Source organism: Ptychodera flava, chromosome 4, assembly GCF_041260155.1.
Source record: "Ptychodera flava strain L36383 chromosome 4, AS_Pfla_20210202, whole genome shotgun sequence".
NCBI lineage: Eukaryota > Metazoa > Hemichordata > Enteropneusta > Ptychoderidae > Ptychodera > Ptychodera flava.
In genome coordinates, this window is record NC_091931.1 from 49,527,535 (window position 1) to 49,553,759 (window position 26,225).

General features: G+C 34.8%; 2 protein-coding genes across 4 annotated transcripts in view; one reads left to right on the forward strand and one right to left on the reverse strand.

Annotated features, from left to right (window-relative positions):
• Positions 1-1,134: 1,134 nt before the first annotated feature.
• LOC139132317 (UPF0462 protein C4orf33 homolog) lies at positions 1,135-19,844 on the reverse strand. Its single transcript, XM_070698706.1, has 6 exons — positions 19,713-19,844; positions 11,507-11,722; positions 9,353-9,429; positions 9,096-9,147; positions 7,864-8,054; positions 1,135-2,038 (listed from the first exon to the last, which is right to left on the reverse strand). Exons 1-6 carry the CDS (start codon positions 19,716-19,718, stop codon positions 1,954-1,956), a joined length of 627 nt encoding a protein of 208 aa, XP_070554807.1. The 5' UTR covers positions 19,719-19,844; the 3' UTR covers positions 1,135-1,953.
• Positions 12,715-26,225, forward strand: part of LOC139132072 (uncharacterized protein DDB_G0286299-like) — a 48,679-nt gene continuing 35,168 nt past the window's right edge. The window contains exons 1-2 of one of the 3 annotated variants that reach the window (XM_070698464.1): positions 12,715-12,883; positions 16,853-16,955. Coding sequence is in view for 1 of the 3 variants with exons in the window: in XM_070698461.1 (XP_070554562.1) it covers positions 19,942-19,987 (46 nt within the window). In the remaining 2 variants the exon portion in view is untranslated. Of the gene's footprint in view, positions 12,884-16,852; positions 16,956-19,851; positions 19,988-26,225 lie in introns of those variants that run through there. The other 2 variants (XM_070698463.1, XM_070698461.1) reach the window with 2 other exon arrangements.

The following is a 26,225-nucleotide window of genomic DNA, read 5'->3' on the forward strand; positions in this document are numbered from 1 at the left end:
CTTGTATTACATATACATATTATCAAATTATCAATGTTACTTTCATGGTTATCTATTAGATGTCTGTATATACCATAGTCATTACTTTTGAGAAATTAATGCGTGCATTATAAAATATTACTAATTTTCAATTTTGTAGAATGTATTTATTGCCATTGAAGAATTCTTGAAATGCAGTTCATTCTTTACAAAAACCAAAGTAAAAACACTGCATAGAATATCTATGGTGTAAACTGACTAGTTTCAGTATTCTTGTATAGCTAATTTCCAGAAGACAATGTCATCACTTCAAATTTATGTAATTAATATTAACATCTTAAAGTCTTCACTTTTGAAGTGCAAATGGTAACATGTTTTGATCTATTTTTGTTGTTCAGCACTAATTTGATATTTTTTTGTAAAATCTATTTGCTTTGGAAACAAAACACAAGATCTGTGGGCCACTTCATTTTTGAAAGATTTACTTCAAAAAGGCAAATGTGTTGTGCTCAAAAATAGACATACATGAAATTGGTTTGGTCATCAGTTTTTACTGCAATGCCCAAACAAAAATCACAATATTTCTATAAAATTCCTCAATGTCACAAAAGAATGTCATTCTTTGTAAAGTTGCTGTATCCCTTTCACAAAATTGTAGACAAAAATTCGCCATAAAACTGCATTTTTAGCAGGATTGAAAATACTTTACAAAAGAGCTGGGCACTGATTTCATAGGTTTGTACACCAAGCCATAGTAAATTTGTGATATTTCAATATGAACACTCTGCAGTCAGCTGTTAGGCTGGTATCATGACATGGAGTACATTTATGACATTACGGAGTGTTATGGACATGTTTCTGTGTCACCAATTGTAAAGAAAGTGTATCAAATCATCTAATTTATTTCAGTATAATTTATTTGTTCAGCAGTACATAGGTGATTAATGCATGAGTGGAAATTATTTGTAAATGTCATAGTAACTGTTGTCATACTAGAGCCCATGCTGGACATCAATGTCATCACAAGTTGTCATAACATTTACCATTCAGTGACACACATTCATCACACTTTATTTCAAATTTGGTGAGGGAGAGGAAGAACTGAAGAAGTGCTCTTCAGAATCACTCGCTCTATTAAATCACTTCATTTTTTCCAATTTATTCATGTTACTGTATTAAATACAGCCAAAGAAGTGACAGATGCATTCTGTAATCTCAAAATGCTTATTCCAGTACTTTTGATCAACATTGTCTTCTGACAATCTACTATGCTAATTTGAGATTCTAAGATTACTATCGATATTGCACATCTTTCTTACCTGATAAAAAATAGCTTTGTCAAACAGAAACAATAGATTTTGATGAACATAAACATTAAAGGGGCAAAGTTTCTATCTTTTCAAATTATTTCAGTTCTTTTTGTTTCATATAAAAAATTATTTATGTTGTTCTGCATACTGAAACATTGAATCATTACTCTCAGAGCTTTGCTCATATCGTTTGTTTACATGTAGAATGTAAGTATGACACAATTTCAGGTGTGTGCCAATAAATTTGTCATCGAATCATTTACTGTTATATCTACAAGCATGGAGGGAGTAGAGATCCGATTACAGACAATGAAGCATATTTCAGTGAGCAGAACAAAAATAATTGCTCACGTGAAACAACAATAACCGAAATAATGGAAACAAATAGTGACTCTGTCCCTCTGGGGATCAACTGATTGATAAGTTTTTCCTGTCAGTTCATAAGTGCACCACTCTGGTGCCATGCATTGCTCTTCAAGTTCTACAAACAATAATGCAAGATTATGAGATCTTGCAGTCTTATTTTTTATCATGCCAAAGAAAATTTTACATTTACAACATACATGATTGTCAAAATGAATTTTACAACAAAAGTCTATACAAAAGATAGTCTCTTATTGAAAAATCTTTGCAAAGTAGTCTTCATAAGTCCCAGTGAAATTTCTCAGTTTGTTGAAGTCCACAGTTCTGAATGTGTAGCCTTTATCATGTCTTTAAATTCAACTGCTTGAAAATATTCAAGTCTGTGGCTGTAAATAAAACAAAATGTACAAGGATTACTAATAATGGTTGTCATGCAGTTGTGTTCAATCTTTGCTGTTTTTTGCATTGATTAAGAAATTTATTGAAATGGTCTGGTTCACTGCTAAGTGCTCTAAGTTTATATATAATACCTATCATTATTCAAACTGTAAAATAATTATTCTAAATATAGTACATCATATTTAACTTCTATAATGACATTATTTCATCAATACACATAGGAAGTTTCTTCAACTTTGGCCACGTCATTCCAATTAAATTTCACTAGTTAGGAAACATACTTAATTATGCAAATTAGTTATGTTCATGTAAAAGTGCTAGATGACTTTTATTAATGTTATATCATAGGATCTTCAATGTACATAGCATGTTTCATCAACTTTGTCATCTATCCAGACATATATTCCTAATTAGGAAAGTTTATTATGTATGCAAATTAATTATCCACTGATGTAAAAATGCTAAGCAACATTCATTAATGTTATATTAGTATCTTTAATGTACGTAGCAAGTTTCATCAACTTTGGTCAGGTCTATCAAGATATATACCCCTTATGAGGGAAGTTTGTTAACTATGTAAAATACTAATTATCCAATTGAATGTAAAAATGCAAAATCATTTCCATTGCTGTTATATTATAGTATCTTCATTGTACACTGCCAGTTTCATCATTCTTGATCAAGTCAATTCAGATAGATCTCCTTAATTAGGAAAGTTTGTTAAATATCCAAATTAGTAATTAGCTCAATGAAAAACTGCAAAATGACTTTTATTACTGTTATATTATAGTATCTTAATTGTACATGGCAAGTTTCGTGAACTTTGGTAAAGTCAATATAGATATATATGCAAATGAGTAATGCTATTGTGATAAAAGTACATGACCATGAAATATATCTTGTGGTACCTTGATTCATCTCTGTGGAAAGATTCATAAGATATGACTCTGTCATTCTGAGAATATCTGATTTCTGAACAAAATATTGTGGAAATTAGTATAAATTATGCTAGCCACAACTAGCAAAAACTAATCAGTTCTTGCAATTTCCAAACAGAACCAGATTTGTACTAAATAAGCTGTTCTTGAGATATTACACTAACTGACAGACAGAAAGACAGCTGTACAACAATCGCTCAAAACTTTCAACATGAATTGTTATCATTACAAGCAGAATCCTGAGATTATATTATGGAGATAATGAAATTGAAAGTACAAAAGTAAAGCACAACGTAGCAAAACATTCTTTCCATGTCAACTTCCGGTGCATTACTTCCAGGGTAAATTGGACCTCAATGAGGGAAATGGGATGAAAGGTTTCCATTCCTGTCACCTGTTCCTTTTATCAGCAAACAGAAACATATGGATTCAGCGTTTGTGGAAGTGAAAGTCCTCTGAATCCAGAGGTCATTGTCCTTAGTGTCATTGAGTGTTGTGGTAGCAGTGAGGTGTAATTTGACACTTCCCTTTCAGAATGCCAGTTGGTGAGTTCTGTTTCCCTTGCTGACAAATGAAACTCACTCAACCACAACATTTAACAGAGCATCAGCAAGGCCATGAAACAAATGGACGAGCAAAAAGCACGATTCTGCCATGAGCTATCTGTCAATGTGTATTGTGTCTTCATGGACAACAGTTAATTATGTTACAGCATTGTTGGGTGTACAGACACAGCCCTGTCAGAGATTGATGGCCTCTTTAGCTCTTGAGGAAAAACTCGGAGTGTGATTTGTCTTTCCTCTTCTATGAAATAACTGTCTTTTTTCCATCTGTGTTTGTCCAATCAGTGTTTCTCTTTGATAGCTTACAGAAACAAGGACTTAGCCTCATCATAGATGGCCACTACATAGCAGATAGTGACATAGGTCACAGAGTCTAGACAGGTCTGCAGACTTTGCCTCATCAAAGATGGGATTCAGGCCTTAGCTTGACAACAAAATGAGAGATGTAAAACACAAATGCAGTCTCCCCTTTCTCTGTTTGCATCCCTTTGCCCATGCATATCATTTGCATCTCTTTCCTGTCTTTGCATAGCTCTTTCATTATGTGCAGTGCCAATGGATCCCTCCTAGACCATGATTCAAAGAACATGCAAAGGGCTTCACTCAACCATGAATCAACTAGAAACTGAGGAGATTTCATTTGAACTGGATGATCTTTATTCCCACGGCCGGAACAGAGCAGAGACACTCTGTGATATGGGGTACGGGTAAGTTTGAAATGTAGAGATCTAAGGTCAAGAAACATCTATATGATTCCGTGTATATTCTTCAATCTTCTGTGGACAGACCACAACAGTTTTTGGTCTCTTTTTAACTACATCACTTTTTCAACCTCATCAAATGTAAAGTCAACTGATGATGGATGGGTCGAAGTGTCTTACAGTGTAAAAATGATAATCTTTACTACTGTATACCTATCTACTGTATAGTTTTACTTTATACTTGAAACCAACTATTTAATTGGAAACTTGCAATTTTTATACCATAATATCTCGCAGTAAAAGGCAAAAGGGGAATCACGATACTAGATGCAATGGATCAATCCCAGGGACCTAGACTATGCGATGGTAATTACTGCATAGCTTGTCAACGATGTATTGATTGCGAAATACCAGGCTTGATTACATTCTGGATGCATCTTCTGATTAACATATCTGTTTTTGTTGACATACCGGTAAAAGATGTAAAAAAGTTCTAATTATTATCATTATTGTTTATAATTTACAGTCTGATTATTAATTCTTGTTTCCAAATTAACTATAAAGTGTTATCACACTTATGCAGATTTGGCAAGTTATTCCAATGGTTGATCCTCTGATTTCACAGGTTGGTGCAGATGTAGACAATGAAAATTAGTGTTTCTTTCCCAATAGCGTTTCTAAGTTTGGAAGAATGACATTAATGATAAGAATAATTTCTTCAATGATGTTAGCTAAATTTCTTTTTATAGATATCTATTGGGAGTTTCGAAACATGCTCCTCCTGCAGGTATTGTTGCTGAACTTGGTAGAAACCCAACCAAATTGTAATAGTTGAACGCATGTCAAAATATTGGCTAGTTGACTGATGAAATTCTGTTAAGATAAACATTTATGTCTTCAAGATGTCATTCTGAGTGGTTTGAATTCATTCAATACATACTGGATACTTATACAGATAGTGAAAGAATATTTGGTCAGCTATTTGTAACATAAATGTCACTGTTAAAACTGTCCAGAACAACTTGTTCAAACATTAGCAAGTTTCTCGGTACAGTGATTCACCCAACGATAGTAATACTCATGGGAAGTCAAATACTAAGCTCAGAACTTACAGACAATTTTAAACTAGGTTTGCTTTTGAAAATTACTTTATGGATATCGAGAACTTCAACTGCAGAAAACTGGTCACAAAACTTTGTATTTTTGATCAGTACTTACAAAGGTCAAAACCAAGAATTTCTCATGAACACACGTTTTGTATATTTTGTAAGTCTTCAGTGGAGGATATATTCCACTTTTAAATGAGATGTCCTAGAAATAGTAATGATAGACAAATTCTTTTCTCATCAATGAAGGTGTATAATCCAAGATTTGATAGTTTCAATAAAAGAAAGAAGTTTCTGTATATTTTAGGTTCAGATGATAAGCTGCATCTCTCATGAAATATTCACAAACACTGTGTTCCCCCAGCAGCTGCAGGTAGAGATATTGCAATAATGTTTTATGCAATGTTTGGTTTTGTGTATTTCAGTCCATATCTACTGTTCATGAATAATCATGCAGTTTTGTTATTGATACATTATGGAAAAGCTGAAAGTAGTAAGGCAGGATGACCATCTCAAAATTTATTCACCGTCGCAAAACTTGAAACTATTGTGGTAACATAATCATCCTGTCTGTGTATGTGATCGCTAAGATATCACCTACGGTACTTTCTTATCGAGAGTTCTGACGCTATCTTTATGATTTTCTGATTGATGCTAGGGCATCACATGCAACTAGAGCAACAACTTTCTGAACAACTTGCAAAACAAAGTTTCTGCATTCTTACTCTGCTGGTGGAAACTAGTGTTACAATTTTGTTGAGAAATAAGACTGACAATCATGATAACTGATTTGTCCTTGAGCAATCTTCAACATTAATGGGACTGAGACTGAAAATTCTTCCATTTCCAAGGACATGATTTTCGACTCAATTTTATGAGAAAAGTAGCGAGTAGAGGGATTTGTATTTGTTTGCAGAAGAGGTGTGGCTTTCTCATCGCCTTTCATAAGAACTGCATTGACTTTGTTCACTCAGGCTGAGGTAATAGCCATTAATAGTTTCCAAAAGATTATATTAAGCAGCTGTGTCTGGGGCATACCCATGCAGTACTCTACATCATATGGCAAGCCATGTGTGCCTTTCAAGGTACTCAGTGATATGCATTCAACGGTGTGAGTGAAGGACACTGCCTCTGTCACGTGTCACGTGTTTTGCCTTGTGGACTTGGCTCTTTGTTATTATACAACTGTACATGCAATACAGTTGCTTATGCTTGTGCAAAAGAGGTTATTTTTTTGTTACATGTATAGCAAATTTATCACTTACATATGCATATGATGATAAACTAGAAACTGTCCAGGTATGTACTCAGAGCAAATCTGGTAGTTTCCTGTTTTTAAACTGAAAAACAAGTGCAGGCAACTTATTTCTGATATATTTACTACATGAGGCTCATTTTTAGTTCCTATGTGTATACAAAGGAGCAGCTGTTTTGCTGTTTGTGCGTCTATCTGTCTGTCTATTTGTAACAACCAATGTAGCTCTAATACTTCTGCTTCGCTGACCTGTACCATAGTGAAACATGAAATTCATTATACAAAGTCTGACCATAAATGTCTTTAAAATATTTGTAATGTTGATTTATATCAAAGATTTCATTGATGATCAGGGATTACAGATATTCGAGTATTTGCATTTCCTCAAGCTTGTAATGAATGACCAGATGAGCTGGTAATCCTCCTTTTATAAAAAAAAATTCATTTTCCATGGTTTCATTGTAAAATCTCATTACTTGAGTTCCAAAACATGTCAAATGGTGTCCTAATTTCATTCAAACTATGCTGTATGGTGTTATGGTCAATAAACTGACAGAGAAATTTCAGAAAAGTTGCAGACTATCTCTTCCAGTAAACAATCCTTATCCAATTTATTAAAATGTAATCATGAAAATAAGTGACAGTTAGTGCTTATATTTCAAAACTTAAAGAAAACTACCCTTTGAAATTCTTACTATAAAACAGAACATTTGTCTGACTTTATGAACACTCTCTGTTGGTATATATATCAAACTGAATTATGGGTAATCTCATTTCAAATACTGATCTTCACTGGCTTTCAACTTAATTCATTGATGTAAAGAAACAAAAACAAAACATGCTTGAAGGGAGGTGCATATTAGATAGCTTAAGTAAATATGTAATGTCTGAATTAATTTCTTAAAGAGAAATAGTGATAATAGCCACAAAAATCACCTGGAATACACTTTCAAACCCATTTCTCAAATCTGCCAATCTAAACTTGTAATTTATAATTATGCTGACAGACCGTAAAGAATGTCAGTGAATCAGTTATTGACAAACAATGAACATTTTGTTACTTAGTGGATGATGCATTCTCTTCAAGGACTATACACTAGGAAAGTTTGTTTCTTGTATGACTAAATGTATATTATTAAATTTAAAACAAATAATTCAATGTTTTTGATGGTAGAATCAAATATGAGACTGTCAATACAAAATATAGAATCCTCAAAAAGTAGAATCAGAGTAGAAACTTCAAACTTACAAATCAGGCTGGGAATGTTTGTCATGTGGTGCTGGATACAAGGCTTCATAGATTCTCTTATCAGCAGAACCATGTATGGCATAGGCATTGAACTTCCTGGTGTTTGGTGGGAAGTATTCCATTGGTATTTCAGCAGAACCATGCCAAGTGTTGCCGGATATTGTCGCTTTGAAATCTAGTGGAAGTTCATCCTGGAATGTGAAATCAAACATGTTATTCTTGTTTTATAATTGCACATGGATTCACACATTCAGTGTTTATCTTTTTATGAGATATGGCATTATAAACAACAATTTTATGGACTGTCTGGAGCATTGTTTTCCACTTCTGGATCATAATTTCAGGATCAATAATAGATGTCATAAGGGGCAACATCAAAAGTTCAACATAATAAATCTAACTTAATTGCTTAAGTTTGGCCTCAGACCCCCCCCCTTCTAACTTAACTGACCTAAAATTGAAAAACATTGCGGACTCATATCCTGTACTAATTCTTTCAAACGACGTACCAATGTACCATTGAATTAAATAAAAATTGAAAACCATTATAAAGTAACAAAAATACGGGTGACTGGATCGGTTTTAGCGTACAAAAAACAGCCTTGAAATCGTAAAATTTGCCAAAAAGACGTTAAATCGTTTTTGACTGCACAGAAATTAATTGGCCAAAAACCCCCCACCCCCAAACTTAAGCAATTAAGTTTTTTTTCAAACATCGATCTTTTGACGTCGCCCCTAAACAGCGCAATTAGTTTACTGCAACACTATTTCTGATGCTGATAATGATAGTTTTATCAGTTGGTCCCTGGAAATGGCTCTGATAAACACTGACATATATAACAGTCGTTCACCTTGCGTGCCATGCCGTATACTTCTATCATTGAGTCTTGACACAGACTTCCCACTAAACAGCTTCCGATTTTTCACAAACAGCTAACATCAAGCTTAGTTATTGCTATTTCATGGTAAACAGACCATGCAATGTTCTTCCTTTCTTGCAGTTTTCAAAGCTTTTTGCACGATGAACAATAAAACTAAAACCCAGTGCACATGGAAAATTAACCCAACACTAATTGGATAATTCATAAGGAAACACTGTTAAGTAACCATGGCAACAGAGTAGGATGTCAGAGAAGCTAGCAGAATGCTGAACTATTTTCATGATTCATTTTCTTGAATATATTTCTACCCATATTTCTGGACAAACCCTGCAACACTAACTTCTGTCTTACCGTCATCACTTTTCTAAACCCATTCAGTGCCAATACCAGATGTTGACCGTGCCTAACGTGAAAATGATAAAAACAAATATATCAAATAAACTGCAAGGTGCATCATTGAAGGAAAACAGGAAGTAGATAAGGCAGTTGTGAGTGAGTAAATGTTTGTTTTTCTGAATGAAACATTGCTTTGTTTTCACTGTAAAACCAGAAGCAGGTACACTTTATGATTATCAATCCAGGTAACGCTGTATCAATAGAGTACTTACGGGCAAAGTTCAACTTCTAAGTACTTATTGTCGCGCGAGGAAAAAACGCTTCCACAACTGTAAATAAAATGGACAGGTCAGGTATATTATTTTCCTTGCTTTGGATTCTCCCTTTGGTATTCAGCGGCTGGGATATACTACTGGGTTATCAGTGGTTCTGGTTGGTTGGTTTAAGTTTAAATTTAACCTTCCAAATGTATTTTAATATTATATTTAACCATTTCAGTGGTTTTGTGTTAATAGTTCAACATGTTGCAGCATGTTGACCACCACTTGGCATATATTGGTGCATTTTTCTGACAAACAATATATTTTCATATTCATCCTCATTATTACCTGTAATGATATACCATTATAAGGTCAAACACTGCATGAAATAAAGGACGAATTAAATGTGCGGCATTTTGGTTTATGCATTAACCACTATGCCTGGTACATTAATTAAATTTTAATTAAGTGACTGAATTGCAAGCTTCCTAAAATGTTTCAACAAAATTTTGGTAGCATTCACAAATATATTACATATCGGTAATACATATTTACTAACATACAGTGAATGTATTTTATTAATCATACATGTATGTATTGATATACAGAGAAAAGTCTAAAATAAGTTTGTCAAATATCTCACTTAAAGCCCTTGGTTCTGCTGTATATTCTATAATGATTATTTTGTTGCCTTTGATCACTTATCCATCATGATATAGATCTTAAATGTTACACATACTTATCTTTGTGAGCAAAGTTTGAAGTTTAAAAAGAATTTAACCCTTGCAGCCTTATACTTCCTGTTTTCCAACAAAGCATCTTGCATTCATTGCTTTTGTCATTGTAAAAATTGTATGCCCTCCTTGCGTGATCAAGGTCATGGTAACCTTCAAGATCTTTCCAGTGCAATTCTTATTTTATAATTTCATTTGAAAATGCCTTTATGAAATTTCTTGCATCCATATTTTCAGCTCATCAATAATATCTCATTATTGCAATAAAATTATAGTTCATTCTCACTTTTGACTCAGATTCTCTCTGATCTTAAGAATTTTGAATTACTGCTAAACATGTCTTCAATATCCAAAATTTATATTATCAGTGGTTCAATTTTTCATCAAGTTTTGTCTTCAAACATGACAAAAAATATCCAAAGCCTTATATAATGTTAAATTTCATTACAATTGTAATTAAAGTCTGAATGAAATCATCCTCTGACAATAAGCTTAAAAAAAAATGAAACTCCAACTGTATTTATCCCTTGTCCGTAGTATTCTTGATTATTCATCCCAGTCATGGGCTGTCACGACTAAGCAATCAATGCTTCATCTTGAAGGTGTCCAAAGGAGAGCCACAAAATACATTCTTGGATATCCCCAGGAGATGGATTACAAAGAGCGTATGATTAAATTGAATTTGCTCCCATTGAGCTACAGGAGAGAATTAAATGACTGTGTCTTTTTAGCTAAATGTTTTACTGGTATGTATGACTTAAATTTAAGCCAGTTTGTCACATTTAAATCTCCTGATGACACTTCCATGAAGATGTCATTTTTAAAACTGAATGTTTTTTACTCGTTTTTTAACAGAGCTTTTTACTCGAGTAGTGTTATGCCCTTTCATGGCAAATCTTCAACAAGTGTTAGGTCATACAAGTCTATTTTATTAAAACATTACACGGGTTTGTTAAACAATAATTTTTATCCTGATAACACTTGTACTTGGGTGGGAAAGTGCTAAAAAATTGCCATCTCTGTTAATTTCTCTGTTTTGTTTTGTTCTGTTTTGAAATTTCTTGTATTTTTTATGACTGTTTTATTCTGCGTTTGTCTTTTCTGTTTTAATTTTGTATGTGTAACTTGTTACATGTGTGCTTTTGTGGAGGGTTGATTTTGTATAGGTGTTAGTCACCTGTGCGACTCATCCTGACTTTATGTCAAAGCTGAATAAATAAATAAAATAAATAAAGCTTATTTACTAATTCTCCAGATATTTATATGAACATTCAGCTGCAACTTCATTAATCAACAAAACTTGTTCTATCATATTTTAAGATGTGTAAAAATATTCAATCAGGTGTTTGTGTCTCCTTGAAGGGAAGGCAACACCTCTAAAATGTGTATTTGTTATGCATAATTGATCATACTAGCTTGACCGTGCCTATTACATGCCTTCATAATCCCAGAGCTGTTGGAATGGTTTTCCCACTTGTCCTACTGGTGCTGCCGGGTCATTGAAAAACGGAGAGTCCACTTCCAGGTTGATGTGGTTGTTGTCATGGTTACGAGACAATCTGATGACTACAGGCTGATGATCGATTGGTATTGAATTCCACTGTGTCTTTATTTGAAACGTGAGGGTTTCCATGGTATTGCACTTAATCTGAAGAGAACAAAGAACATTTACGCTAAGTCAGTGACAGCAGTGAACTGCTGTCAAGAATATTGAAATTGGTACCTAACCTTAGTTCATGGTTCCGCAGTTTCATATCCTGGAGAAAGCTTTGATTTCGTTATTTGATGATAATTTCTTGTGGACCCTAAAGGAACTGTACGAGAAATTATGGTTATTTTTCAGGTTTCGGTGATTTTTTATCAAAACAGTTAATAGTACTTTATATATTTTTTGGAAGGAAGTTAAAAGAAACTGCAATAAAAGACAAAAATCTTCAAAAGTTTAGTTCCTGACCATTGCCTGGAAAAGCCAACATAATCTTTTTGCACATCAAGCAAGGGTCCACTGCAATGTTTTCCTTGTATCTTCGACTTCCCAACATTTTTCCCTCAAAAGTAAGCTGTAATGATTTTCCCTGGTCCCGGTCCCCGTATGATGAAAATTACATCAGGGTCAACCCTTAAAAATCACATAGTTATATCTGCAAACTTTGTTTATACTGGACGCATGTAATTATAGGACGCCGTTGTATCACAACATCGAAATGGGAATATAATATTACCCCCTCATCCGATGTTTCCTAGTCTCAAAGAAAGTCTCCCAACAGCACCCCCACCTGACCCTGGCTACCAGTACTTATGACAGGGGATGGTAGAGGTGGAGGTGACCGCCCAGCGCCTGCCTCACTCCACGGAGCTCCGTACCTCCGCTGTCGAATTAATGACTTCTTCAGAATAAATAATGGTCTTTTTTAGAATTAAGTTGACGTTATTAATAGAAAGACTAATGATTCATTAAACTGAATACAGCTACCTGGTGAGTTCAGGATTAGGTTACGATGTCTACCGGACAGTATTTCCGGGTTGTGTGGATGGTGGTACCGCCGCACCTTGTTTACCTGGTGTACCCTACCCTTTGACTTCAATGGTTCGTACCTGAGTCATGTGACCGCACTGGGCAGCCATGTTTATTTACACCTTATTTGCATACAGTATCGATTCTCACCTCAAAAGTGTACAGCATTGACTACCAAAGCAGGCGGTGCAAGGTGTTACACCGCCAACAGAATTCAGTATCAATGATCGTCGTTTGAAGTTGTGTACGCGCCCAAGTTTACCACAGTGACAACTGTTGAAATTGTAACGGAAGGTAAGACTCTATGCATTAACACCTGTCGACAGGAACACCGTACTCAGCAGCGACCCGTCATACCCCGTCAGCCGGGAGACCTGACGGCTTGCTTCTGTCATACGGGAAGATGTCAGATTCAGGTACAAAAAACATTGAGACACGCTCCCATGCAACGTTTGAAATGTCCAAGTTTTACATGTAACGGCCTTCCGCTTTGTGTTTCCGACATCTACCTGGTAGCAGGCGGAAATAAGCTCGGATCTCAGCCAATACAACGACTGGAGTAGGCGTAAATACGTCTCGTAGCTTAATTTGTTCACGTGTACAATTGTCTCATGATCTTGTCAAAGTCAAATAAACCTTATTAAACGCCATATACTAAGCAATGTGCGAAAACAAGTTTCTAACTGGTTATATATTGCCGGTTATTTAGCTGTACACCTTTTAACTATCCGAGATTTATACCTCTGGAGTCACGTATTCGCTTTTAATACTCAAGTGTCCTTTTATCGAGAGCACGGTAAATTACATAAGATTTTGCTGAAACTCAAAAAGTTCCGCGAAGAAATTGCATGCACGTCACGACGCCAGACTCTAGACATGCTAATGATAAATAAATCAATAATAGTATCATATCAGACTCGTTAATTAGTTTGACGACCAGTATTGTGAGGTTATTTGATACCCAGCTAATAAACACTGCATTTTGAGGGTACTATTTAAATATCCCTTCAAATGAGAGAATTTTAGTTATTGTTTTTAAAGGGAAATATTAAGTGTCGATAAAATTATTTTGCAACTGTAAGTATAGATAAAGCTCATGTTTTTATGGTCACACTCTTTTCACCATTATTAAACAGCCATAGTAAGTGTTTGTATGCAGGGTACTGACCGATTTTAAACTGTAGATAACAAACGCTGTACAATAGAACTGTTATACAGTGTTGTGTTGAACAGAGACAAACATGGTGGTTTGTAGCACAGCCGGTCAACTTTTCACAAAGCCATATTCACATATTGAGTATTGGTGCAAAACAAGTCCATTCTGTGAAATCTTCATGGTCAAGTTTGACCCTTGTAGGAGAGATGCTACTGATATCTTCATTCATTTATTGTGTAACCCCCAAAAGTTTCTTCTTTAAAGTTTACTTTCTGAATGGCCATGAAAGTTATCTCCAAGGTGTTATATTCTGCCTTATGGGAACAAAAGCTTGTCCTGCGCTATTCACCTTTTATTGATGAATGAGAAACATCTTAAAATGACAGAACCCAGTCTATGACATTTGTAGAAGACCTTTTGTAGCAGGGCCATTGAACTGCGGTCATTTCACAAAATGGTCAGTAATGTCAATCCATGGGATCGTTCAAACGTGCCTGTATATGGTGCAATGTTTTACATTGATTTGAAAAAATATACACAGCCTTACGAATTACATACAACAATTAATACATATTGTATTGTTGATAATTCAAATTGTTTGAAAGTCGAAACGGTTCCACTAAGAAGACAGAATATGCAAGCTAGGCTGCAGACTGCCCATCCACTGGTCAAGTTCATGTAGCTTGAATTATCACCTCTTTGTGATTGGACTTTTACAATTCAAATGAGCATATCAGTGGTATTCAGATGATCTCAAAACATGTCTTCAGGAACCTTTGTTAAACATAGCAAGTGAATCATCAATAAAGAACTCTTTTACTCAGGTCAAGCGTGGTTCAGTGCACATCAGTAGGTCTGTGGTTCAAGGCAGCCACTCAGCATGGGTTTGTCATTGTGTCATACAATCAAAAATCTTTTGAAGGATTACCTTTTCTGGTGGTTCCTGAGTACCTATATACCTACATAGAGTATTGCATGTCAGAGGAACAATGACAGGAATGTGTTGGTTTTTATTCAGTTTACCATAGTAAATATTGAAGTTCATTAGAATTACAGAAAAAACATGTTGGAATGGGGCTTGACATATTTTGGTCGTCTACAAGGTGGTGTTCCACGCAAAACTCAATGGGGTACGTGGACAAAAAGAGTGTGTAAGCAGTTGTACATGTGACTTAAGAAAAGTTAGCATTATTGTTTATTCTAGGTGTTGAAACCCTGTAAGTGGAATGAAGTGTTGTAAGTGACCATTTGCAAGGGATTAGTTGATTATGAGAATAGCCGAACCTGTAAATGGTCAATGTCAAGAGAGCAACAATTATCAGGTCTAAGGTCAAAGTTCAAAGAATCATCCTGTGACATGACATTCCATAATTTTATGGTTTTATGTAGCCATTAAACAGTATGTTAAAAATTGATAGTATGCTTTGTGATTTTTTATGATGCTAGTCCAGGTTAAAATGCATGTATTTTTATCCGCTGTAATACTTCCTGTAAATGAGATCAATTTGTAGCAGGATGTTATGTGATAATGATTAAACTTTTGATCAATCAACAGACTCCAGGTATCGCAATGTGACAGGGTTTAATTCATGCTGGGATTTCCCCAAGCAAGTTTAATTAAGTAACTGTGCCACATATAGACTAACCATGGAAGGAGAACCATTTGAAAAAAAAAATGTTTCAATAATTAGTGTAAGGATAAAGAAACTAATTATCTACTAGAGATACCTCATATCTTCTGAACCACGGATTCAGGAAGTCCGGGTATTCTCATCCCTTCCCATGACTTCATTTAACTAATATTTTGTTCTGCTTTATTTATTGTGTTTTTGTGTTAAAGTATTTGTATTGTTGTTGTCATTAAGTTCAAAGTTGCAGTGCATTATCATTTCCATAATGACATTCTCAGTGATCAAACACAATATCCACAGTATGATTTCTGTATGGTTGTCCCAGATTTTCTTCTTTAAACTCAGAGACTTCTGTTCTATGACAGTTATACTTTGTTGGACTTTGCCTCCCTCAAAATCAAAATCTTGTGCTGATAATTAAGTCAATCGTGTTTCATGTAAAACACAATTCTGCGTACAGAACAACACTACATTGATCACTACTAATCAAACGGTACATGTTGTACATATTTGCTTACAGCTGTTGTATTCATCATCATACACATTTCCCCAACAAAGCAAAATTCAGGCTAGTATGTAGCCCTTGTCTCAAACTGAAAAGTCAAACTAACTTTCATGTTTGAAACAAGGACTAGAAACTAGACAAGGAAATAGGATACACCTGTATTCAAGCTGTCAACACATTTGTATTTATACATCGATAAGTTTACAATATACTTGTAGAAGATCATCAGAGTTGATAATGCAGATGTCATTAGTCGTGTACAATATGTTGTATTTAGTACAGATGTAAAAATCAAAGAATTGGACCTTATCAGGCTTTACATCTACAATAGAATTACAGGTACAATAAACTATATTAATTTTCATACAATATATTAATCATATTGATATTGGTATTAGAAAGTATGTTAAAGCTCCTGCAAGTGCTAGTCTGAATATTATAGATAAATAAATAAATCAATAAATAAATAAAAAAAGGTGTGTATTTGTGTGCTTTTAACACAATATATACCACAATATGAACAGGGCTAGAACTCACATGAACACAGCATATGACATCTCCATTGCCACAGATGTTCATATGGCTGATGAGGGGCAAATAATGTATGAATTTCATAATAGTTTAAGCAGTTAGCAAATAGAAAAGAGTAAATATAACCTCCTTGACAACGATAGGCATCCTGGTGGTGAAGCCAACATGCTGTTAAAGTTCACAGGAATGTAATTTTTAAGACTTTAATAGGCAAAACCTGATGAAATAATCCTAAAGATGTATTGACTCAAACTATATGCATATGGTTGTTGGTAGTTTAGCAACAGTATGGTAATAATTGGCTGTTTCAGCTGTGAACACTATTGTGTTTCTATAAATGCCATGGTTGAACTTTAATATCATCACTGTGATACTCATTCAACATGTACAAATGTACTTGCAGGCAGTTTAACAAAGTTTGTGTTTTCATTGATTTACAGCAGGGAAGAGACATATTGAGTGATTGACGGAGAAGTAACAAATTGAGTGATCTGGATTATTTTTGAATATCAGAACTTTGGATACAGTGGAGCAAGTTCTAAGGTATTGTATAAACCATAAAGACTCATATCAGACTGTGTACATTTTGTATGGACAATGAACCGATGAAGATATCAAATCAAATGAAACTTGTGAAACTAAGTTTTATTTGCAAATTCACTGAAAATTGAATGTACTTTCAACTGAATTCATTTTTATGTGAACCGTGACGTGTGGCTACAAAGATGTAAAATAGTAAAAATTCTCATGAATTGGGTGTGTTTTCATAGTTCTGCCCATTCAATCTATAAGTGTAATTAAACTTTTTTCAAGTGAAAGGAATTAAACTACGTCAACTAGTCATCCACAGCTGATGGCTGTGGGATCATTCCATTGTTAATGATAGAAAGAGGGGTTGATATCAATGATGTGCTTAATCGACTTTTGTACATCCCTACAGACTGTGTCTTTGTGAAATTGGTCACAGCTTTGCGATCACTACATTGTTGATAATACAAAGGGGAGGCTGAGGATCATTCCATTGTTGATGATACAAAGGGGAGGCTGACACCAATGATGCACTGCATTGACTTTCGTACATCCTACAGACTAGACCTTTGTGAAACTAAGTTGAAATGCAATATGTGAACACATACTGATCACTCAGTTTCATTTTGAAGACAGATACCACATACATCATAGTACACATTGTGAATGGTTTGATGAACAGTCTATTTTTATCACCATATGTTTCCGTTATGGCATTGTGCATAGGGCTTCACACATTGCTTTGTACATTTATATTTTTTGATTTCTATCAAAAATTTGCTCATTGATGCAGTGACAACATACAACTCTTCCAATAAAATGACGAAGGAAATTTATTCACAAGCTTCTGCTCAAGCCATATACTGTTGATGTTGCTTACGATAATTCATAAGAGTCATGGGAATTTTCATAACATTGACTGTTAAAACGTACTTTAATATAGATGATTCAACAATTTAAAAATGTCATTTGAATTATGTTTATCACATTACGTGAATAAATTTCAAACTGACAGAAATAAAAAAGGTTTGTCCTGCACAGTGCTAGTAAATGGATCCCTGTAAAGGTACCCAATGGCACAAGCTAGTACCATGTTATCTATCAACAAGGAAAGTCTGCATTATGGTAAAATCATGGTCAAGTTACTCATTTCCATTTGGTAGCAGTGTTTACTCTGTATGTTCACTGAAGGGGGCAATTTCTGCCCCATTCATCAAAATTAGGGGGCAGACTTGACATTTTAGGGGGCAGGAAAAACAGTAAATTCACAGGTCATTATTCTAAGCGTTTTGGTCACCATCATATGGACGTATTTGTTGCTGTGTTTTGTGCGCGATTTCCGCCCTGTCAGTAACTTTTACAGGGCAGAAAATGGCTCAAAATGCGCAATTCGCGCAATTGCGCAGTAGAGAGAAAACCCTGTGGTGGTATTAGTGACCTCCACTGTGGTTTGTGTCACTGCATTCTACAGCACTCTGAGCTACATGTAGCTCCCTCTAAGGCAGTCAGGTGTCATCCTGTCATGTGACTTGACACATGTTGCCATGAAATGAGGAAGTGTTATACATATATGCAGTGCACTAATACAATTGTTTAATTTTCAAAAAATAAAGTGCAATTCTAACCGAGAAGTGTACTGCAATAATATGAAAGCTGTATAAAGAGTAATGAAAGATAAAAGTTGGTTTTACTCTACTGGTCAAACTGTTTTGAAATTAAATTATTCAAAAACTAGGAAGCCATGTAGAATGTAAATGGTAATGTAATATTCTGTGTGCAGGCAACCAGTACAGGCAACCAGTGTATTAATTTTCATAGATACCCATGTTACATATTAGATCATTGGAGCTGTAACCGTGCTGTAATGAATTACGAATTACATTTCATCTGAAGTTGAAAAGGTTAATAAAAACTTCAAGCGGAGATTTTGACTAAGTTTATCAACAATATGAATGGAAATAGAATAATTGATGATAGGTAGTGTACCTGTAGGTATACAATTATGAAGATAAAACAAACACAGGGAAAGTTAGGTGAACAGAATAGACTAGAAAATAGTAGTAAGTACAGCTCTAATATAATAAGCAAATTTTAAATGAATCTTGATTCACTTCCCTTTTCCAGATTCTTGGCATCCCCCATTTGGCTCTTAATTAACAGTTTACAGATCCAATTACACATTTTAAAATACAGAGGTCAAACCAAATTAAGAAAGTGAAGGAGTTATAGCACTGCCTAGCCAGCTTGCATGTGTACTGCTCCAAGCTATGGTTATACAGCAGTCTGCCCATCAGCAAATATGCTTCTCAGATCAAACAGATGAGGAGGGTAAGTTTTCTACCCAGAGTGATTTCATTAGCTATTACTAATAAAAGTTTACCATATCAAGTGAAATGTAATACCCAGTACATCAACAGTACGCCATGTGCATTCCTATGCATATCAGTGCCAGCCCACTGTCATCTGTATCAATATCAGTTGATGTCATTTTCCCAATTCTGCTACCAGACCCTATCCAACCTTTGATCAGTTTGTGATAGCATTCCTAACATTAGCCTTCATTACCTGAAACTTGACACCACTTGTACTTGAGTCTCCAATCCAACCGTTGTATGCAACTTCTTGTATGCAGCCAAGGCTTGTCAGTCACCAAATGTAAAAGTTTCCATGGACTGTAAACATGACAGACTCAACAAGTCATTGGACTGAAACCAGCTAAATCCAATGTAGCACATGCACAAAATAGGGAGGTACAGTTCATGTCATGTTTACCTTCATATGTCAGCACTCATAAAGTTTTGATGTGTCCAGAGAAGGATGCCATCTTGATTATTACCAGTAACTCAGTGGTGCCTCTAGCGAAGCTTTATCACTCACATTGGGTGTCACATAACAGTCAGGGTAACCAGACTCCATATCTTGATCAACGTGAGACCATCCCACCATCTTACTTCCAGTGGATACACGCAAGGTTGTCTCTGAATGAAAAGTTTTGTCCACGATGGCAAAGGGACGGTCCAAGTGTACCATGTGTTTCTATGGAGAGGGTAAGTCAACAATATTGTCATGGTTTGGAAATTTTCGACATGGCTGGCTTCACAACTACAAGACGTTAAAAAACAGTTTGATGATGTACGTCAATGTATGACCATGTTGTTTAGGTTATCATCTTTGCTTTCATCCCATTGATGTTTGATGGCTTTCCTGTTTACAGTATCCAGTATTGGCTGTACACAGTCAAAGAATGCATGTTAATATCTGCTGATGGCGCACCCTAGACCAACTCAGCTGTACTCAATCATTTCAGTTCTCTTTTCTCGAGTATGGCATTAAGTTTTATACCATATGAAACTTTGCTTTCAGAATTCTCTTCCGACGTTACTTTTAGAAAGATTAATTGAGTGGAACGAAAAGTGGTTAACAAACTTCTCCAAGTTAAGATTGACTGCAAGCATATGTAGGAAAACACTACATAGTATGAAATATGAGATTTTATAATTTACTAATTTAAGGAAGTTATTGTTATCTTGCTTTTTGAAAGTTTCATGACATTGTTGTTTTATAATAAAAGGACAGTTTCGGACAAGTTTGTAATCTGTCGTGCGCTAATTTTAGTTCTACTTTCAAATCTCAATTTTCAACAAAACTTTATATGGTAATTATTCCTTTCCTTTTGTTGTCTGTGAAAGTAACTTTTACTACTGTTGGCGTGATCAAATAATAATTTATATTATTATAATATAAATTATCCTAGATTTATTGGATGGTCCATATTTACTCTGTTGCCACAGAAGTAACTGACATGGAATTTGACACAATGGCAATTTCACTTCTGTCTATGACTATCAGCAGGGTTAACCTTTCTGTTTCCCATGGTGACAGGATATATCATTTCTGTGGCAGCTTGGTCTTCATTGTATCATTTTTTTTGACCAACTTTGGGCTCTTCTTCCTGAAATCAAGGAGAACATTGAGGTCTTGCATGTTACAATATCAGGGTGGTCTTACATTGACTGGGAAAGAAATAGAAGCCACAGCTCAGAGGAAGTTTTTATGATATCGCATTCTTCATTTCATTAGATGGCCATGTACACAGGCATTATGATACGGCGCTGTACGCAATGAGTTTTTATGTTTGAGATATTCTGTAGATGCTACTTGCCTGACACTTCCAATCTCAAATCTTGTTTCCCAAACTTCCTGCATAATGTCCCTGAGCATAGTTTGTTTTTTTGACATCCTGTGTTGACTTTCTTGGGGAGATAAAACTCAGTAAAACAATGCCATGTGCTTCGGACACTTAAAATACGGCTCCCTGTCTGTGTTCTGATTCAATAGTCATCTTGAGAAAGACGTTTGTTGTCAATGACAGGAAGATTTTAAACTTCAAACAGTTGTGTCTAACTTTGTACAGAATTAAAAATGAATAACTTATGAAAGAAAGAAATATAAACAGATTCTTAAACTACTACATGAACATCAATACCAGTACTCTACTATTCATTTATCCCCGCCCTAGTTGTTAATCAGTGTAATTTGCAGCTGATACAAACTGATGATTATCATTTAATCCTTGTGAAACACAAATAATTAGAGTAGATGTTGAAAGATAACCATGCAATTATATAATTAGAATCTGTTTACATCATCAAGGGTGCATACTTGGAACATGTAGAATGCTATGTATTGTACTGCTGTGATTTTCCTTGTGGAAAAGTTTATAAACTTAAAATGTGATGATATCATCTGTCAGCATCGTCTTGTACCCCCCCCCCCTCCCCACCTACATTGGCATGGTGGTGGATAGGTTTGGCAAAATTGTGAGGTTGAAGTCTTCATGGAATGAGTGTGATATTGCTGTAACTCAATACAAGTACAATGTTGAACTTCCACGGTAGTTGGAGATTTGACATGTACCGGACAAGAATTCCTATATCCTGTCTCCAGTTTTTTGTGCATACCAGTAGTCATATCAGCGTGAGATATGAAGGTCAAAATAGGAATGGGCAAAAAATTCAAACTTGCATTGAACACTTGTTGAAAAATTTGCGGTTAAAACACTTGGCAAGTATAGATGTTGTACAGATTACTGCATTTGAAATACTAGTGACACATAAAGCAGCTGCTATTGTGGACAAGGGTTCCTCTCTTCTGGGAAATTGATTGACTTTTTGTAGTCAATTTATTGTGGATGTGGTAATAACTTCCAGGGGTTAGGTTGCCTCCGCTGAAGAGTCAAATTTCATCCTAGGTCATCATATAATACTAGTCTTTGCTTTTATTAATCTGTCTGCTTGTAGGTTTGGATCTTTGATGGCAAGGAAAGTTTATATGAACTGTGCTCATAAATGTGTTCTTAGCTTTTGCGTAGTTAAAGTCAAATAAAGGCTGATCCAATCCAAAACTGACTCTTGGGGCAAATAGCATTATGACCTAAATGGTAGTTTGAAACTGCATGTTATGATGTGTTGTTTTCATTTTCATAGATCTGTCCAAGTTGGAAGAGTGTGTATTTCTGACATGTTTTGAAAATTCATCTGAACAGTAAACAGATGGAAATACAAATAAAAGTTAAACAGAGATGATATGAAGTGGAGGTCTAGCAAAATTGAATTTTAATTCTGTGATGTACTACTTGTTCTACTCTCACCACCATTCTTACGTAATTTGATCAAAAAACATGTTTGCAAATGTACTGCTGCGGTGTATTCATAATGGAATAAGTAGACATTTATTATCTTATATAATTTTTTTCTTATACCCTTATCATCAAATTGCCCAGACTAGGAAAATAGTTTAATGTGAATTATCATCCAACACACACTGGCATAGGTGAACTGTCTGTCGGTCATTGACTCTGCTCTTTCACTTTGCCATCTTGTTTCCTAGCAACCAAGGTGATCTCCATGGCCACTTGTCTGTGGATATGCAAATAATTGCCATTGCAAAAGGTATAAGACTTCAGTGCCCAATGAAAATGTTTACGGAAAATCTATTTTAGCTCCGCTGTCAGGGACGCGCAGCTTATCAAATAGGTTGATTTTCCGTCGTTGTCAGTCGTCCGTCATCGTCGTCCGTCGTCTGTCGTCCGTCAACAATTGCCTTCTGCTCTGAAACCGCAAGTCCAATTGCTTTGAAATTTCATATGCAGTTCACTTGGGGTGACCTCACTTAAGTTTGTTCAAATTGTGTGATATTTGCATATTTGTATTTTGGGGCATTTTTTGGTGTTTTTGGTAAAAAAATCTCCTTCTCTGAAACCGCTTGTCCGATTGCTTTTAAATTTGATATGCAGTTTACTTAGGGTGACTTCAGTCAGATTTGTTCAAATCGTGGTGAAATTTGCATATTTGTATTTTAAGGCAATTTTTGTCATTTTTGGTAAAAAAATCTTTAAAATCTTCTTCTTCAAAACTGCAAGTCAGATAGCTTTGATATTTGGTACATATGTCCCTAGGGATGATCTATTTCAGATTTGTTCAAATTGTGCAGAAATATGCAAATTTGCATTTTTAAGGCAATTTTTGCCATTTTTGGTCAAAAAATGTTTTTCTCAAAAAGTACTGGTCTGATAGTTTTGAAATTTGGTATACAGGTTTCTATAGATGAACTTAGTAATATATATTGAATTTCTGATGAAATCTGTAATTTTGTATTTTTGGGGTAATTTTTGCCATTTTTGGTCAAAAAATTTGTATTTCCAAAACTGCTCATCTGATAGCTTTGAAATTTGGTATACAGTTTCCTACAGATCACCTTAATGATATTTATTGAAATTATGATGAAATCTGTAATTTTGTAATTTTGGGGCAATTTTTGCCATTTTTGGTCAAAAAGTGTGTTTCTCAAAAAGTACTGTTCTGATAGCTTTGAAATTTGGTATACAGGTTTCTACAGATGAGCTAAGTAATATATATTGAATTTCTGATGAAATCTGTAATTTTGTATTTTTGGGGCAATGTTGCCATTTTTAGCTCCGCTGTCAGTGACGCGGAGCTTATCAAATAGGTTGATTTTCCGTCGTCGTCCGTCGTCGTCCGTCGTCGTCGTCGTCGTCCGTCGTCGTCCGTCGTCGTCCGTCAACAATTGCCTTCTCCTCTGAAACCGCAAGTCCAATTGCTTTGAAATTTTATATGCAGTTCACTTGGGGTGACCTCACTTAAGTTTGTTCAAATCGTGGTGAAATTTGCATATTTGTATTTTTGGGGCATTTTTTGGTGTTTTTGGTAAAAAATCATCTTCTCTGAAACCGCTTGTCCGATTGCTTTGAAATTTGATATTCAGCTTACTTAGGGTGACTTCAGTCAGATTTGTTCAAATCGTGGTGAAATTTGCATATTTGTATTTTTATGGCAATTTTGTCATTTTTGTAAAAAAATCTTTAAGAATCTTCTTCTTCAAAACTACCAGTCAGATAGCTTTGATATTTGGTACATATGTTCCTAGGGATGATCTATTTCAGATTTGTTCAAATTGTGCAGAAATATGCAAATTTGCATTTTTAAGGCAATTTTTGCCATTTTTGGTCAAAAAATGTATTTCTCAAAAAGTACTTGTCTGATAGTTTTGAAATTTGGTATACAGGTTTCTATAGGTGAACTAAGTAATATATATTGAATTTCTTATGAAATCTGTAATTTTGTATTTTTGGGGCAATTTTTGCCATTTTTGGTCAAAAAATGTGTATTTCCAAAACTACTCATCTGATAGCTTTGCAATTTTGTATACACGTTCCTACAGATCACCTTAATGGTATTTGTAGAAATTATGATGAAATCTGCAATTTTGTAATTTTGGGCAATTTTTACCATTTTTTGGTCAAAAAATGTATTTCTCCAAAAGTACTGGTCTGATAGCTTTGAAATTTGGTATACAGGTTTCTACAGAAGAGCTAAGTAATATATGTTGAATTTCTGGTGAAATCTGTAATTTTGTATTTTTGGGGCAATTTTAGCCATTTTTGGTCAAAAATGTGTTTCTCAAAAAGTACTCATCTAATAGCTTTGAAATTTGGTATACAGGTTTCTATAGATGAACTAAATGATATTTATTGAAATTATGATGAAATCTGCAATTTGAATTTTTTTGGGCAATTTTAGCCATTTTTGGTCAAAACATATGTTTCTCAAAAAGTACTGGTCTAACAGCTTTGAAATTTGGTATACAGGTTTCTATAGATGAACTGCTTGAGATTATGATGAAATCTGCAATTTTTATTTTGGGGGCAATTGTTGCCATTTTTGGTCAGAAAATTTTATTCTCAAAAAACTACTCATCAGATAGCTTTGGTTGTCATGTTCTTAGGGATGATCCGATGTGATATATTCAAAGTATGATGAAATCTTCAATTGTGTATTTTTGCAGCTATATTAGCCACTATTTTCTGGCCACTGCATTGAGCTATCAAAGATTTCCACCTTCTTCATCAACATGTGTCAAAAATAGTTATTCTCTACATAAACACAGCGGAGCTATATCGGCCGCTAGGTCGCTTGTTGGTCAGAAAATTTCATTCTCAAAAAACTACTCATCAGATAGCTTTGGTTGACATGTTCTTAGGGATGATCCGATGTGATATATTCAAAGTATGATGAAATTGTGTACTTTTGCAGCTTATTTTAGCCACTTTTTTCTGGCCATTGAGCTATCAAAGATTTCCACCTTCTTCATCAACATGTGTCAAAAATAGTTACTCTCTACATAAACACAGCGGAGCTATATCGGCCGCTAGGTCGCTTGTTATATTTTTGTTATAATCAAAAAAATTATCTTTTGATTTGAAAGCAATGATTGTTAGCTTTCATTTGTTGTACTTATTTTCAATCTCATTACTGTCTGATCGTTGCTTTCTTCACATCAGTTTTCTAATATTTCCTTTAAATTACATCATATATCTGTTGCTCAGAAGATCCATTGTTACAAAGAAAGCTTAGAACATAAATGTGCACCCTGTTTAAAACCATAATTTTCTTTATCTCAATCCTGAGGTTCCTTTTTTTCCCATTTTATCTCTTTTATAAGGTCATTTTATCCAAAAGAGCTGTGTTCAGTGATATGTTTTTCCTGTACATTGATATTAATGGAACAGATTGCAAGCTGATGAAAGATAACCTCCACAATCAGTATATACAGTCTTAGTATCATATTGCGCTAATTTGATCCCACTTTTGTTTCTGAATATGGTCTGTTCAATGTATTTTGTATAGAATTTAATCTTTTCCACAAATGATCATACACTTCACTCTATCGTGTGTCCATTATTTCAATAAAAACACTTGACTCTCT